Source organism: Hyla sarda, chromosome 1 (genome assembly GCF_029499605.1).
Source record: "Hyla sarda isolate aHylSar1 chromosome 1, aHylSar1.hap1, whole genome shotgun sequence".
NCBI classification, from domain to species: domain Eukaryota; kingdom Metazoa; phylum Chordata; class Amphibia; order Anura; family Hylidae; genus Hyla; species Hyla sarda.
In genome coordinates, this window is record NC_079189.1 from 418,003,806 (window position 1) to 418,016,385 (window position 12,580).

Here is a 12,580-nt window from a genome sequence, read left to right on the forward strand (position 1 = left end):
TGTCTACCTAATGTGGGGGGAACTCTGTCTGCCTAATGCCTACATCAGTGGTCTTCAACCTGTGGACCTCCAGATGTTGCAAAACTACAACTCCCAGCATGTCCGGACAGCCGTTGGCTGTCTGGGCATGCTGGGAGTTGTAGTTTTGCAACATCTGGAGGTCCGCAGGTTGAAGACCACTGGCCTACATAATGTGGGGGAACACTGCCTGCCTAATGTGGGGGAACACTGCCTGCCTAATGTGGGGGAACACTGCCTGCCTAATGTGGGGGAACTCTGTCTGCCTAACGTGGGGGAAACTCTGCCTGCCTAACGTGGGGGGAACTCTGTCTGCCTAACGTGGGGGGAACTCTGCCTGCCTAACGTGGGGGGAACTCTGCCTGCCTAACGTGGGGGGAACTCTGCCTGCCTAACGTGGGGGGAACTCTGCCTGCCTAACGTGGGGGGAACTCTGCCTGCCTAACGTGGGGGGAACTCTGTCTGCCTAACGTGGGGGGAACTCTGCCTGCCTAACGTGGGGGGAACTCTGCCTGCCTAACGTGGGGGGAACTCTGCCTGCCTAACGTGGGGGGAACTCTGCCTGCCTAACGTGGGGGGAACTCTGCCTGCCTAACGTGGGGGGAACTCTGCCTGCCTAACGTGGGGGGAACTCTGTCTGCCTAACGGGGGGGGGGAACTCTGTCTGCCTAACGGGGGGGGGAACTCTGTCTGCCTAATGGGGGGGGGGGGGAACTGTCTGCCTAATGGGGGGGGGGGGGAACTCTGTCTGCCTAATGGGGGGGGGGAACTCTTGTCTGCCTAATGTGGGGGGAACTCTGTCTGCCTAATGTGGGGGGAACTCTGTCTGCCTAATGTGGGGGGAACTCTGTCTGCCTAATGTGGGGGGAACTCTGTCTGCCTAATGTGGGGGGAACTCTGTCTGCCTAATGTGGGGGGAACTCTGTCTGCCTAATGTGGGGGGAACTCTGTCTGCCTAATGTGGGGGGAACTCTGTCTGCCTAATGTGGGGGGAACTCTGTCTGCCTAATGTGGGGGGAACTCTGTCTGCCTAATGTGGGGGGAACTCTGTCTGCCTAATGTGGGGGGAACTCTGTCTGCCTAATGTGGGGGGAACTCTGTCTGCCTAATGTGGGGGGAACTCTGTCTGCCTAATGTGGGGGGAACTCTGTCTGCCTAATGTGGGGGGAACTCTGTCTGCCTAATGTGGGGGGAACTCTGTCTGCCTAATGGGGGGGGGGGAACTCTGTCTGCCTAATGGGGGGGGGAACTCTGTCTGCCTAATGGGGGGGGGGAACTCTGTCTGCCTAATGGGGGGGGGGGAACTCTGTCTGCCTAATGGGGGGGGGGAACTCTGTCTGCCTAATGGGGGGGGGGGAACTCTGTTTGCCTAATCTGGGGGGAACACTGTCCGGCTTAAGTTGGGGGGAACACTGCCTGCCTAATGTGTGGGGGAACACTGCCTGCCTAATGTGGGGGAACACTGCCTACCTAATGTGGGGGAACACTGCCATTGTTGCGAAAATGACATGAGAGTGGCACTTGCCAAGGTAAAGCCGCGCATTTCTGAACTGGTCTCTGAAAGACAACAGCAGAAGTCATCCTGATTTGCAGTAAATATTCATTATGTTTGTTTTTGTGTGAAAATCATGTTTTCATGGTTTTGTTCTTTGTTCTTAATGGTTTTGTTCATTTTGAGCACCTATGTATAAATATATACTTAATTATATACCTCCTATGTTTTGAATTTGAAAAAATCCTATTTTATTTTTCCAATTAAGAAGCAGTTCGGTGAATGCGCATATGAAACTGGTGGGGTTCAGTACCTCCAACAAGGTTAAGAACCACTGGCATAGAGCATTATCGGTGATCTGCTCGATCGCAGACCAGAGCAGAAGACCCCGGGAGACAGCCGGAGCCAGGTGAGGGGACCTCCGGCTGCTATGCTGGATGATCGGATCGCCGCGGCAGCGCTGCGGGCGATCCGATCATCCATTAAAAGAATTGCACTGCTGCAGATGCCGTGATCTGTTTGATCACGTCATCTGAGGGGTTAATGGCGGACATCCGCACGATCGCGGATGTCCGCCATTACCGGCGGGTCCCTGGCTGCTGATAGCAGCTGGGACCTGCCGGGCATGACGCGAGCACCGCTCCGCGATCACGGTGGCGCGTAAATGTACGTCATGGTGCGCTAAGTACCACGTCACCATGACATCCATTGTCGTTAAGGGGTTAAGAACTGTACCAATTGTACATTAAATGGGCATTGTTAAGTACAAATACTTTTATGTTGTAGATCTAGTTTTCGAATATACAGTGATCCCTCAACTTACAATGGCCTTAGTATACAATATTTTCAAAATACAGTGACCCCCGACCTACGATGGCCCCGACGTATGATGAAATCGACATACGATGGCCTCTCGGAGGCCATCGCATGTCGATGTCAGCATCGACATACAATGCTTTTTTATGTCGGGGCCATCGCATTAAGTGCTATCCGGCAGCGCCAAATGCTTAAGCTGCTGCCGGATAGCAGCTTAATGTTCACCATGTGGTGCGGTAAGTATTACTTACCCCTCCACGATGCTCCGGGGTGTCCTCCGGGTCCAGCGCTGGTCTTCCGGTGTCTTCTCGGCCCTTTCCGATGACGTCAATACGCTGCTGCGCACGCTGTCCAGTCATCCAATGGGAATGGCGTACGCAGCGGCGTAATGATGTCGTTATGCAGGCCCAGTAAGGCCTTGCGGAAGAAAGCAGAGGACCGGAGAAGACAGGGGAGGACCGGAGAAGACCAGGAGAGCCCAGCGGAGGCCCGGGGACACCATCTCGAGCGGCGGGGACAGGCGAGTACAGCTTCCTATACTTTACATTGCACGAATCCCTCAACATACGATGGATTCGACAAATGATGGCTCGTTTGGAACGAATTACCATCGTATGTTGAGGGGCCACTCCCCTCCCCTGTCTTCTCCGATCCTCCCCTGTCTTCTCCGGTCCTCTGCTTGGTCTTTTCTGGACCATTGTAACTTGAAACCAGACTCAACATACAATGTTACAGACAGTCCAGATCTGCAAAACGTGTCAATGGCTGGAAGAACCTACCAATGGGCATTTCACTGGTAAGCCCCTGTATTCCTAAAGTGCATGCACTAACTGGCTGTCTGGTAGCGCCCACTAAAGTACTACATGTTCTGTACTACACTTTACCTGTGCCAGGGATAGGTGGGGGTGGCTCCATTTTACTTTTTTTTTTTTAGGACACTGTGTGTCCTGTACAGGACCCTGAAGAAGCTCCTGTCCCCTACATAGACCGTGATTACAGCTTCCAGCAGATCTTTCTTACATTTATGTAAGGACTTGCTTATTTTTCTTTAACTCCTTAAGGACCAAGCATTTTTCTGTTTTTGCACTTTCGTTTTTTCTTCCTTACCTTTTAAAAATCATAACCCTTTCAATTTTGCACCTAAAAAAACACATGATGCCTTATTTTTTGCACCAAAGTCATGATTTTGGACAAAGTCATGATTTCTATAAAAAGGAAATCACATTTTCTTGTGAAGTATATTAGAAAGGTTAATGTTGTGCCAAGATGTACAACATCTAAAGGTTATTGAATCTGGCAGTGCCAATTTAAAGTCAACAACTTGAATACATTGCATTGTGCTCTATCTTCTCTGTCTGTGCATGCTGGGAGTTGTAGTTTTGTAACAGTTAGACACACACTAATAGGGGAACACTACCCTGCAGTGTTATGACTGCATTCCCTATGGGTACCCCCATATCCTGGAGCCTAAAATGCTGGTTCTATGGGCAGGTACTACAAGCACCATCAGTATAGTCCTTTCCCCCATTGAACTCTATAGATAAGGATCATTGCGGGCATCTCCTACCACCAGTTACTATACACAACCATAGCGGAATGAGGCGTAGGCGTAATGTGACTACTGCACAGCAAAAGGAAGCTCGACGTAAGAACCGCAGTATCTCACAGTATAGCCCCGCCCATAAACAGCGGAGGCACGTACGGCAGTGCGGGGACAGAGAGACGTGAAACGCAACCGTTTGGAACGCAAAAGGTTGCTCCAACTTCCGCATTGGTCTTCGCTGTACCGAGCTGTCCAGGTAATAGACGGGTGACGGTTCAGCCGTGAGTACGGTCACTAGCGCTGCTTAGTAATACTCGGGCCGCCGCATTACTAGGCACAGCTCATAGGAAGTAGCCTGACAGCTCGAAGTGGCACCGCGCGCACACAGGGCCTTAGTAGTATGCACGGGAAGGGGGCAGCTCCTTCCCCGCACTGTGACAATGGCCTCGTCCATCCCATGGACCGCACCATCTGCAGCACCTCCCAGCGGGGACTGCCAGCTGCTGCGCCAGTGTGCCGGCTGAGGTAGAGGACGAGCGAGGGTGGGGTGGGGCGCCCTGGATGTGTCAGCTCCTCAGTATCCCGCTATCCTCGCTCTGTGCGCCTGCGCCGCCTCTCTGCCTCCACAGTTATGCCCCTGTTTTTATGTCCCCCCTGCAGCTGTCACTTGTGAGCCTCCCGGCACTTCCTTCTTCTGAAAAGTTGTATTGGAGAGTCCGGTGTTCCCTGGGCGTCCCGACCCGGAGTGTTATCCGTGGGGGGACATACCGAGTCAGGCCCCAGAGCCCAGCCTCCCCTATAGGATGAGTACCGGAGAGGAGCCACCAGCCGCCTATCCCCTCCACATACACGTCTGGAATAATGACTTCCGTGCCCTGGAGAGGGAGCTGGAAGGGAGGGTAAGTGCATCCTGTCAGTGTCCTGTATGTAGCAGAGCTGTCATGTTGTGTGCCTATTGTTCTCCTGATAGGTCATGTATGTATGCAGCTATGGGTGAGTATAGACATGTTTTTCTATGTTGTGCCCATCCCCCACTTCAAGGGATTTCTATTCACTCTTTGATATGACTGACAACAATATGTATTGCATTTAATCCACTTGGAAACGCTTATTGCCTCATTTAAGCTGATGTTTCCTTAAATAAATAAATACATTTTTAACACTCAGTATAGCGAAGACCTCCTTGACGCCGGCATATGTCAGCAACCTGTAAGGCCAAATTCACATGATTTTTGTACTTCTATTGTCAAATCCTATCCAACACGTGCACAGTCTTGGCCCGTTTGCCCCTGATTTTGTGTTAATTTTTGTTTTTTGGCAAGTGAACGAAATAAATCAAAATTGGATTTAAATTGAATCAAATTTTTTTTTACATTACCGTCTACGTAGATTGTATTCAATCATCATACACAATCATAGTCGTACACAATTTATTTTAACATGCGCAGTAGCTTTACAATGGTCCAGAAAGATCGAGAAAACAAAACTTTTTTTTTTCTATTCGCTGGAAAGATATGATTTTTTTTTTTTTTTTTTTTGATACCTCAGATTTTATTTATTTCAACAATAGAATGGGATACACAAATTGTCATGTGAATGCAGCTTTAAAAATGCTTGCCAAGGTATACCATGACGCACTGGATCTAAAGTATGATAAGGGGCCAGTCACAACACGTTTTTTGCACATGTTACCAGTATTCAACAACATCCTGTTTAAAAAAGAAAAAAAAATGAATTTACCAACATATACCATAGCGCATTTTGGTAGGACAATAGACCAAATGTAATCTTATAGAGGGGCATTTCCTAATCTTTTACTATGTTGTCTGGTTTTTACCCTGTTTTTTTCTACTTCATTTTTGACTATGTGCGACAAATTTACTAAATTGTTGCACAGCGTTAATACATTTGGCACACATAGGCAAAAGTGGGAAATTTACTTCATGTAGTAGAAAAAATAGTCTGTTCCTTTTTCCTGCTGTCTGAATAGGTTTGGCTGCTGGTTTCCTTCTGGATCTTTTGTTTTTGAGTTTTTTTTTTTTAGCTTTTTCACCACATCTAAATAATTCAATAACTACAGTGGTCCCTCAAGTTACAATATTAAAGGAAATCTGTCATCAGAATCACCCGCACTAAACATGTTACACAGCCTTGTAGTGCGGGTGATCCTGATTAAAACGCTCCTTACCTGGTTAAAAATGGTTGAGCGCTTCTTAAGATATCTATATTTTTGGTTTTCTGTTATTCCCTGGCTTGGGGCTCAGTGGGAGGTGTTATCATCTCGGACTCTGCCACACGTCACTCTAACTGGGCGGAGCTGCCGCCCGGCTCATGAATATTCATGAACTTATCCTCGCGGCCCTCCCCACCAGACCTAGCAAAAGGAGTTAGACTATGAGGATAAGTTCATGAATATTCATGAGCCAGGCGGCAGCTCCGCCCAGCTAGAATGACGTGTGGCAGAGTCCCAGATGATAACACCTCCCACTGAGTCCCAAGCCAGGGAATAACAGAAAACTATAAATATAGATATCTTAAGAAGCGCTCAACCATTTTTAACCAGGTAAGAAGCGTTTTAATCAGGATCACCCGCACTACAAGCCTGTGTAACAGGTTTAGTGCGGGTGATTCTGATGACAGATTTCCTTTAATTGGTTCCAGGACAACCATTGTAAGTTGAATCATTGTATGTTGAGACCATAACTCTATGGAAACCTGGTAATTGGTTCTAAAGGCACCAAAATGTCATCCAAAATAGGAAAAAGTGACAAAAATAAGTAGATAACTAATATAGATAAAGCAAATCCTTACATATAAAAGTAATAAAGATCTGCTGGGAGCTGTAAATCACTGTCTATGTCAGTGTTTCCCAAGCAGGGAGCCTCCAGCTGTTGCAAAACTATAACTCCCAGCATGCCTGGACAGCCAAAGGCTGTCCGGGCAGGCTGGGAGTTGTAGTTTTGCAAAAGTTTGGGCCACCCTCCTTGGGAAACACTGGTCTATGTAGAGGACAGGAGCGTCTTCAGGGGTCCTGTACAGTACAGGCAATGTCCAAAAGAAGTAATGGAGTCGCCCTCACCTGGTGTCCAAAAGAGCAGCTAACCCTGATACAGGTAAAGTGTACAGAACATGTAATACCAGACACCAGTCAGTGCATACACTTCAGTAATACAGGGGTTTTACCAGTGAATGCCCATTTTGATTGGTTGGTTCTTCCAGCCATTGACACGTTTCACAGATCTGGACTCTCTGTACATTGTATGTTGAGTCTGGTTTCAACTTACGATGGTCCAGAAAAGACCATTTTATGTTGAAACTATTGTATGTTGAGGCCATTGTAAGTTGAGGGATCACTGTAAATTGTAGTCATGGCTCAGAAGTGGTAAATGGCGTTTAGTGTGTTTGTGTGTGTGTTACATTTTTTTTAACACAGTTTTTTTCTCCCTAAATGTACTTACACTTTTTTTTTTTTTTGGTTACTTCTTCTATAGATCTGTGTATCCTGTGGACTCCTTCAGATTCGGTGGACTACTTCGACGACCAGCGTTTTTCTTTGCTTGATGTTAATAAAATGGTTAACGAGGGCTTGTGGGGGAGTGTTTTTTTGTAATAAAATTTTTTTTAAACCTGTTGTGTTTTTTTAAATTTTACTTTACTAGACAGGCTTAGTAGTGGAAGCTGTCTTATAGACGGAGTCCATTACTAAGCCGGGCTTAGCGTTAGCCACAAAAACAGCTAGCGCTAACCCCCAATTATTACCCCGGTACCCAACACCACAGGGCTGCCGGGAAGAGCCGGTACCAACAGGCCCGAAGCGTCAAAAATGGCGCTCCTGGGCCTAAGCGGTAACAGGCTGGCGTTATTTAGGTTGGGGAGGGCCAGTAACAATGGTCCTCGCCCACCCTGGTAACGTCAGGCTGTTACTGTTTGGTTGGTATTTGGCTGAGAATAAAAATAGGGGGACCCTATGCGTTTTTTTTAATATATTTAATTATTTAAAAAAAAAAAAAACGCATAGGGTCCCCCCTATTTTCATTCTCAGCCAAATACCAACCAAACAGTAACAGCCTGACGTTACCAGGGTGGGCGAGGACCATTGTTGCTGGCCCTCCCCAGCCTAAATAACGCCAGCCTGTTACCGCCTAGGCCCAGGAGCGCCATTTTTGACGCTCCAGGCCTGTTAGTACCGGCTCTTCCTGGCACCCCTGTGGCGTTGGGTACCGGGGTAATAATAGGGGGTTAGCGCTAGCTGTTTTTGTGGCTAACGCTAAGCCCAGGTTAGTAATGGACTCCGTCTATAAGACAGCTTCCACTACTAAGCCTGTCTAGTAAAGTAAGGAAAAAACACAACAGGTTTAAAAAAAAATGTTATTACAAAAAACACTCCCCCACAAGCCCTCGTTAACCATTTTATTAAAATCAACCAATGAAAACGCTGGTCATCGAAGTAGTCCACCGAATCCGAAGGAGTCCACAGGATACACGGATCTGAAATGAGAAGGGAAAAAAAAAAAAAATAGGTTAGTACATTTATTATCACCTGCTCACACATCTCCCGCCCCGCACGACTACAACTGCCAGCATGCCCTTACAGTAAGGACATGCTGGGAGTTGTAGTTGTGTGGTGCAGGAGATGTGTGGGCAAGTGACAAGCTTGTCCCCTGCCCCCAGCTGCAGGACTACAACTCCCAGCATGCCCTTACAGTAAGGTGGGGCGGGGGCCTGGCACAGTGTTTCCCAACCTGGGACTTGTAGTTTTGCAACATCTGGAGGCACCCTGGTTACTGTTTTAGGCCAGTGGTTCCCAACCAGGGTTCCTCCAGATGTTGCAAAACTACAACTCCCAGCATGCCTGGACAGCCAAAGGCTGTCTAGGCATGCTGGGAGTTGTAGTCTTGCAACATCTGGAGGCACCCTGGTTGGGAAACACTGTTTTAGGCCAGTGTTTCCCAACCAGGGTGCCTCCAGATGTTGCAAAACTACAAGTCCCAGCATGCCCTGACAGCCAAAGCCTTTGGCTCTCAGGGCAGGAGCCCGTGCTGAGATTACAGTGCAGCCGCCCGGGCTCCTTATACGGCCTCCCCACTACCCCCCCCCCCCCTTGTCTCCCGCCCGTGCTCCTCATACGGCCTCCCCGCTACCCCCCCCCCCCCTGGTCTCCCGCCCGCGCCGCTCAGCTCCCGCTGCTACAAGACTACAACTCCCAGCATGTCCTCACTGTAAGGGCATGCTGGGACTTGTTGTCTTGCAACAGCAGACAGATGGAAGTTGTGTGGCGCTGGCAGGTGAGAGGGGGGGATGTAAATCACTGAAGTGTCCCAGTAGCGCAGTGAGGGTAGCGGGGAGAAAGTATGTCGGAGCCCGGGCGGCAGTAGCTTTTCCTGCTCCATGTTGGAGCTGGAGTAAATTTAGTCATTTTTTACGGCCGTTGCGACAGTTTATTGCGCAAGTGCGACTGTCTCAATTAATAAATTCCTGACCACTGCAAGTAAAAACTGAAAACTTGCGTAAATTAAGCAGGGAAAAAAAATTAGACTTTCTAGCTCTTGCTAGAGAAAGTCGCACAAAAAATAGGGTAGGCGCAATTGCGACAATTTTGCGCCAAAAATAGTCAGAAAAAAATGACTAAACCCCTTAGTAAATGCCCCTCATAGTAACTATGTTTGGACCGTTACCCAAAAGGATCCTTCCCTGAGAGTTACAAGTGTAACAGACCAGGTTTGAATCCCTCACATACACATGTATATTGAGAAAATGGACCCAACGTAAACGCTATTAGGGTAGGTTCATATCTATACCACCCACATCCCTTTGTGGTCTACCACAATAAGGCCATTACATTTGCAGTGCATGTTTGTCATAAAGGAGGTGGACAAGGTAACCAGAACGCTCCTATTTTTACATAGTCAAGTTGAACGCCTGCTGTCACTGATAACACCCCTCTTTTTTGTCAGGCACACTTGTGGTGTTCTGAAATGTTATTTCTTTTAGGGACATATAAATGTCAGGCCTGACAGTTACAAAGGAGAATGATTGCTGGTACGTGCATGTCATGGTCGTCTGTGACCTGAAGGATGGGTCTACTGTTTCCTTGGTAACATTTCAGTATGCAAAGGCAAGCATAACATCTGTTAACAGAAGTAGCTGTGGTCGAAAATCAAAGTGTTGTCTTAATTTGTTGCCAACCTTCACTCCCCTCCCCCCAAACTTTGGACCCTAAAATAACTGGAGATTTGAATGCAAGTATAGGGGCACCAGAATTGTTGATAACCATTAGGTTTGCACTTTACAAAGGAGTGATCTAATTTTGTCTAACCTTTGTATGTGCCAGGTGAGCTGCAAAAGTATATGGTAACTTTTCCCTTATTTCCCAATAAAGACCAAAAGATTGTCAATTTGTCCCCCATTTGAGTGAAATATGTCAGGGTTTACTGGACGGAAAAGTGCAGACTTCTGCATTGTACTGTAGATCACGAAACCGTAAAAAAACAAACCTACTGCAGTGTACCCTTTTTAACAATGGACCTTATGCATGATGGGGGTGACTTAGTAGCATTTTTCATAGATAGATATACAGTACAGACTAAAAGCTTGGAAACACCTTCTCATTCAGAGTTTTCTTTATTTTCATGACTATGAAAATTGTAGATTCACACTGAAGGCATCAAAACTATGAATTAACACATGTGGAATTATATACATAACTGAAAATATGTCATATTCTAGGTTCTAGCCCCCTTTTGCTTTGATTACTGCTTTACACACTCTTGGCATTCTCTTGATGAGCTTCAAGAGGTAGTCACCTGAAATGGTCTTCCAACAGTCTTGAAGGAGTTCCCAGAGATGCTTAGCACTTGTTGGCCCTTTTTGCCTTCACTCTGCGGTCCAACTCACCCCAAACCATCTCGGTTGGGTTCAGGTCCGGTGACTGTGGAGGCCAGGTCATCTGGCACAGCACCCCATCACTCTCCTTCTTGGTCAAATAGCCCTTACACAGCCTGGAGGTGTGTTTGGGGTCATTGTCCTGGTGAAAAATATATGATGGTCCAACTAAACGCAAACCGGATGGAATAGCATTCCGCTGCAAGATGCTGTGGTAGACATGCTGGTTCAGTATGCCTTCAATAATGAATAAATCCCCAACAGTGTCACCAGCAAAGCACCCCCACACCATCACACCTCCTCCTCCACACCAGCACACCTGTGAAGTGAAAACCATTTCAGGTGACTACCTCTTGAAGCTCATCAAGAGAATGCCAAGAGTCTGCAAAGCAGTAATCAAAGCAAAAGGTGGCTACTTTGAAGAACAGTGTGAATTTGCAGTGTGAATTAGCCTTATTGATGGCAACACCAGGTCAGATCTCTCTGACCTCTATGGGGATTCTCAGTTTCCAGTTGTGATTGTTTGCAGTACATTTGCTGCATATCTGTTGTGAAATGTGTTTTTAAATATTGTGTTTGCACTAATTGTTTGCTTTGTGGAGGTTTAAACCATTATGCACATGTATTGTTTATTACTGTGGATTTGCTATGCAGAATCTGCATTACAATACTGTACTGTGTACAGGCCTTACAGTGGAAACAGATCAAGGCAAAAGCTTTATCCTCCCACGATCCATTTATAAATGATATGGTGTGTATAAACAATGTTTGTTCAAATACCATGCCGGGAAATTTATGGGGGAGGGGAGACTCCATCAACCAGCTTGGTGTTTGTGAAAATAAATGAGCGTTCACATTACAGATGGGGTCTGAGACTACATGACTGGTGTGTATTGCCCCTATGCTAGGTGATTTGTCAGAATGTACCTGATATATAAATGTAATTGTCAGAACCTTTGGACTGGCACGAGATACAATTAAGCGCTATCCATGGTGTTGAAACTTACTTTCACGCTTCACTGCACATGGGGAAGAAAAATCTGGGCTGGGATTAAATGGGAGAACATTTGGGACGACTGACATGGAAAAGGACTTGGGAGATTTAGTTAACAGTAAATTTAGCTGTAGTGACCAGTGTCTGTCAGCTGCTACCAAGGCTAATAAAATGATGGGGTGCATCAATAGGGGCATAGATGTCCACGACAAGGAAATAATTCTACCGCTGTACAAATCACTAGTCAGACCACACATAGAATACTGTGTACAGTACTGGGCACCAGTGTACAAGAAAGATATTGTGGAGATGGAGTGGGTTCAAAGACGGACAACCAGAGTAATACAGGGAATGGGAGGACTACAGTACCCAGAAAGATTATCAGTATTAGGGTTATTTTGTTTAGAAAAAGTGGAACTCTCTGCCAGAGGAGGTGGTCATGGTGAACTCTGTAAAAGAATTTAAAAGGGGTCTGGATGCATTTTTGGAGAGTAATAACATTGCTGGTTATGTATATTAGATTTATAGGAAAGGAAGGTTGATCCAGGGATCTATTCTGATGCCATATTTGGAGTCGGGAAAGAATTTTTACCTCTAGTATGAGGGTTTTTTGCCTTCCTCTGGATCAACTCAATAGGGACTTATTAGGGTTATAGGTTGAACTTGATGGACTCTGGTATTTTTTCAACCTCATGAACTATGTCACTATGTTACTGTCGATTTTGTTTTTACAGAAATATCAATGCAATCCACTTTTTTTTTCTTTTTTAAGCTTATTTTTGTCCTTTTGTGCTGCAACATTTTTTTGCATTTAAACTCAAATATAAAGTCTTTA

At 46.5% G+C, this 12,580-nt stretch overlaps 1 protein-coding gene across 4 annotated transcripts in view; it reads left to right on the forward strand.

Moving 5' to 3' along the window:
- Positions 1–3,991: 3,991 nt before the first annotated feature.
- The window catches only part of ANKRD13A (ankyrin repeat domain 13A), a 76,981-nt gene continuing 68,392 nt past the window's right edge, over positions 3,992–12,580 (forward strand). Inside the window, exons 1-2 of one of the 4 annotated variants that reach the window (XM_056528915.1) lie at positions 3,992–4,125; positions 4,530–4,768. In XM_056528915.1, the coding sequence (XP_056384890.1) occupies positions 4,673–4,768 (96 nt within the window). In that variant the 5' untranslated portion in view covers positions 3,992–4,125; positions 4,530–4,672. The other 3 variants (XM_056528933.1, XM_056528923.1, XM_056528909.1) reach the window with 3 other exon arrangements.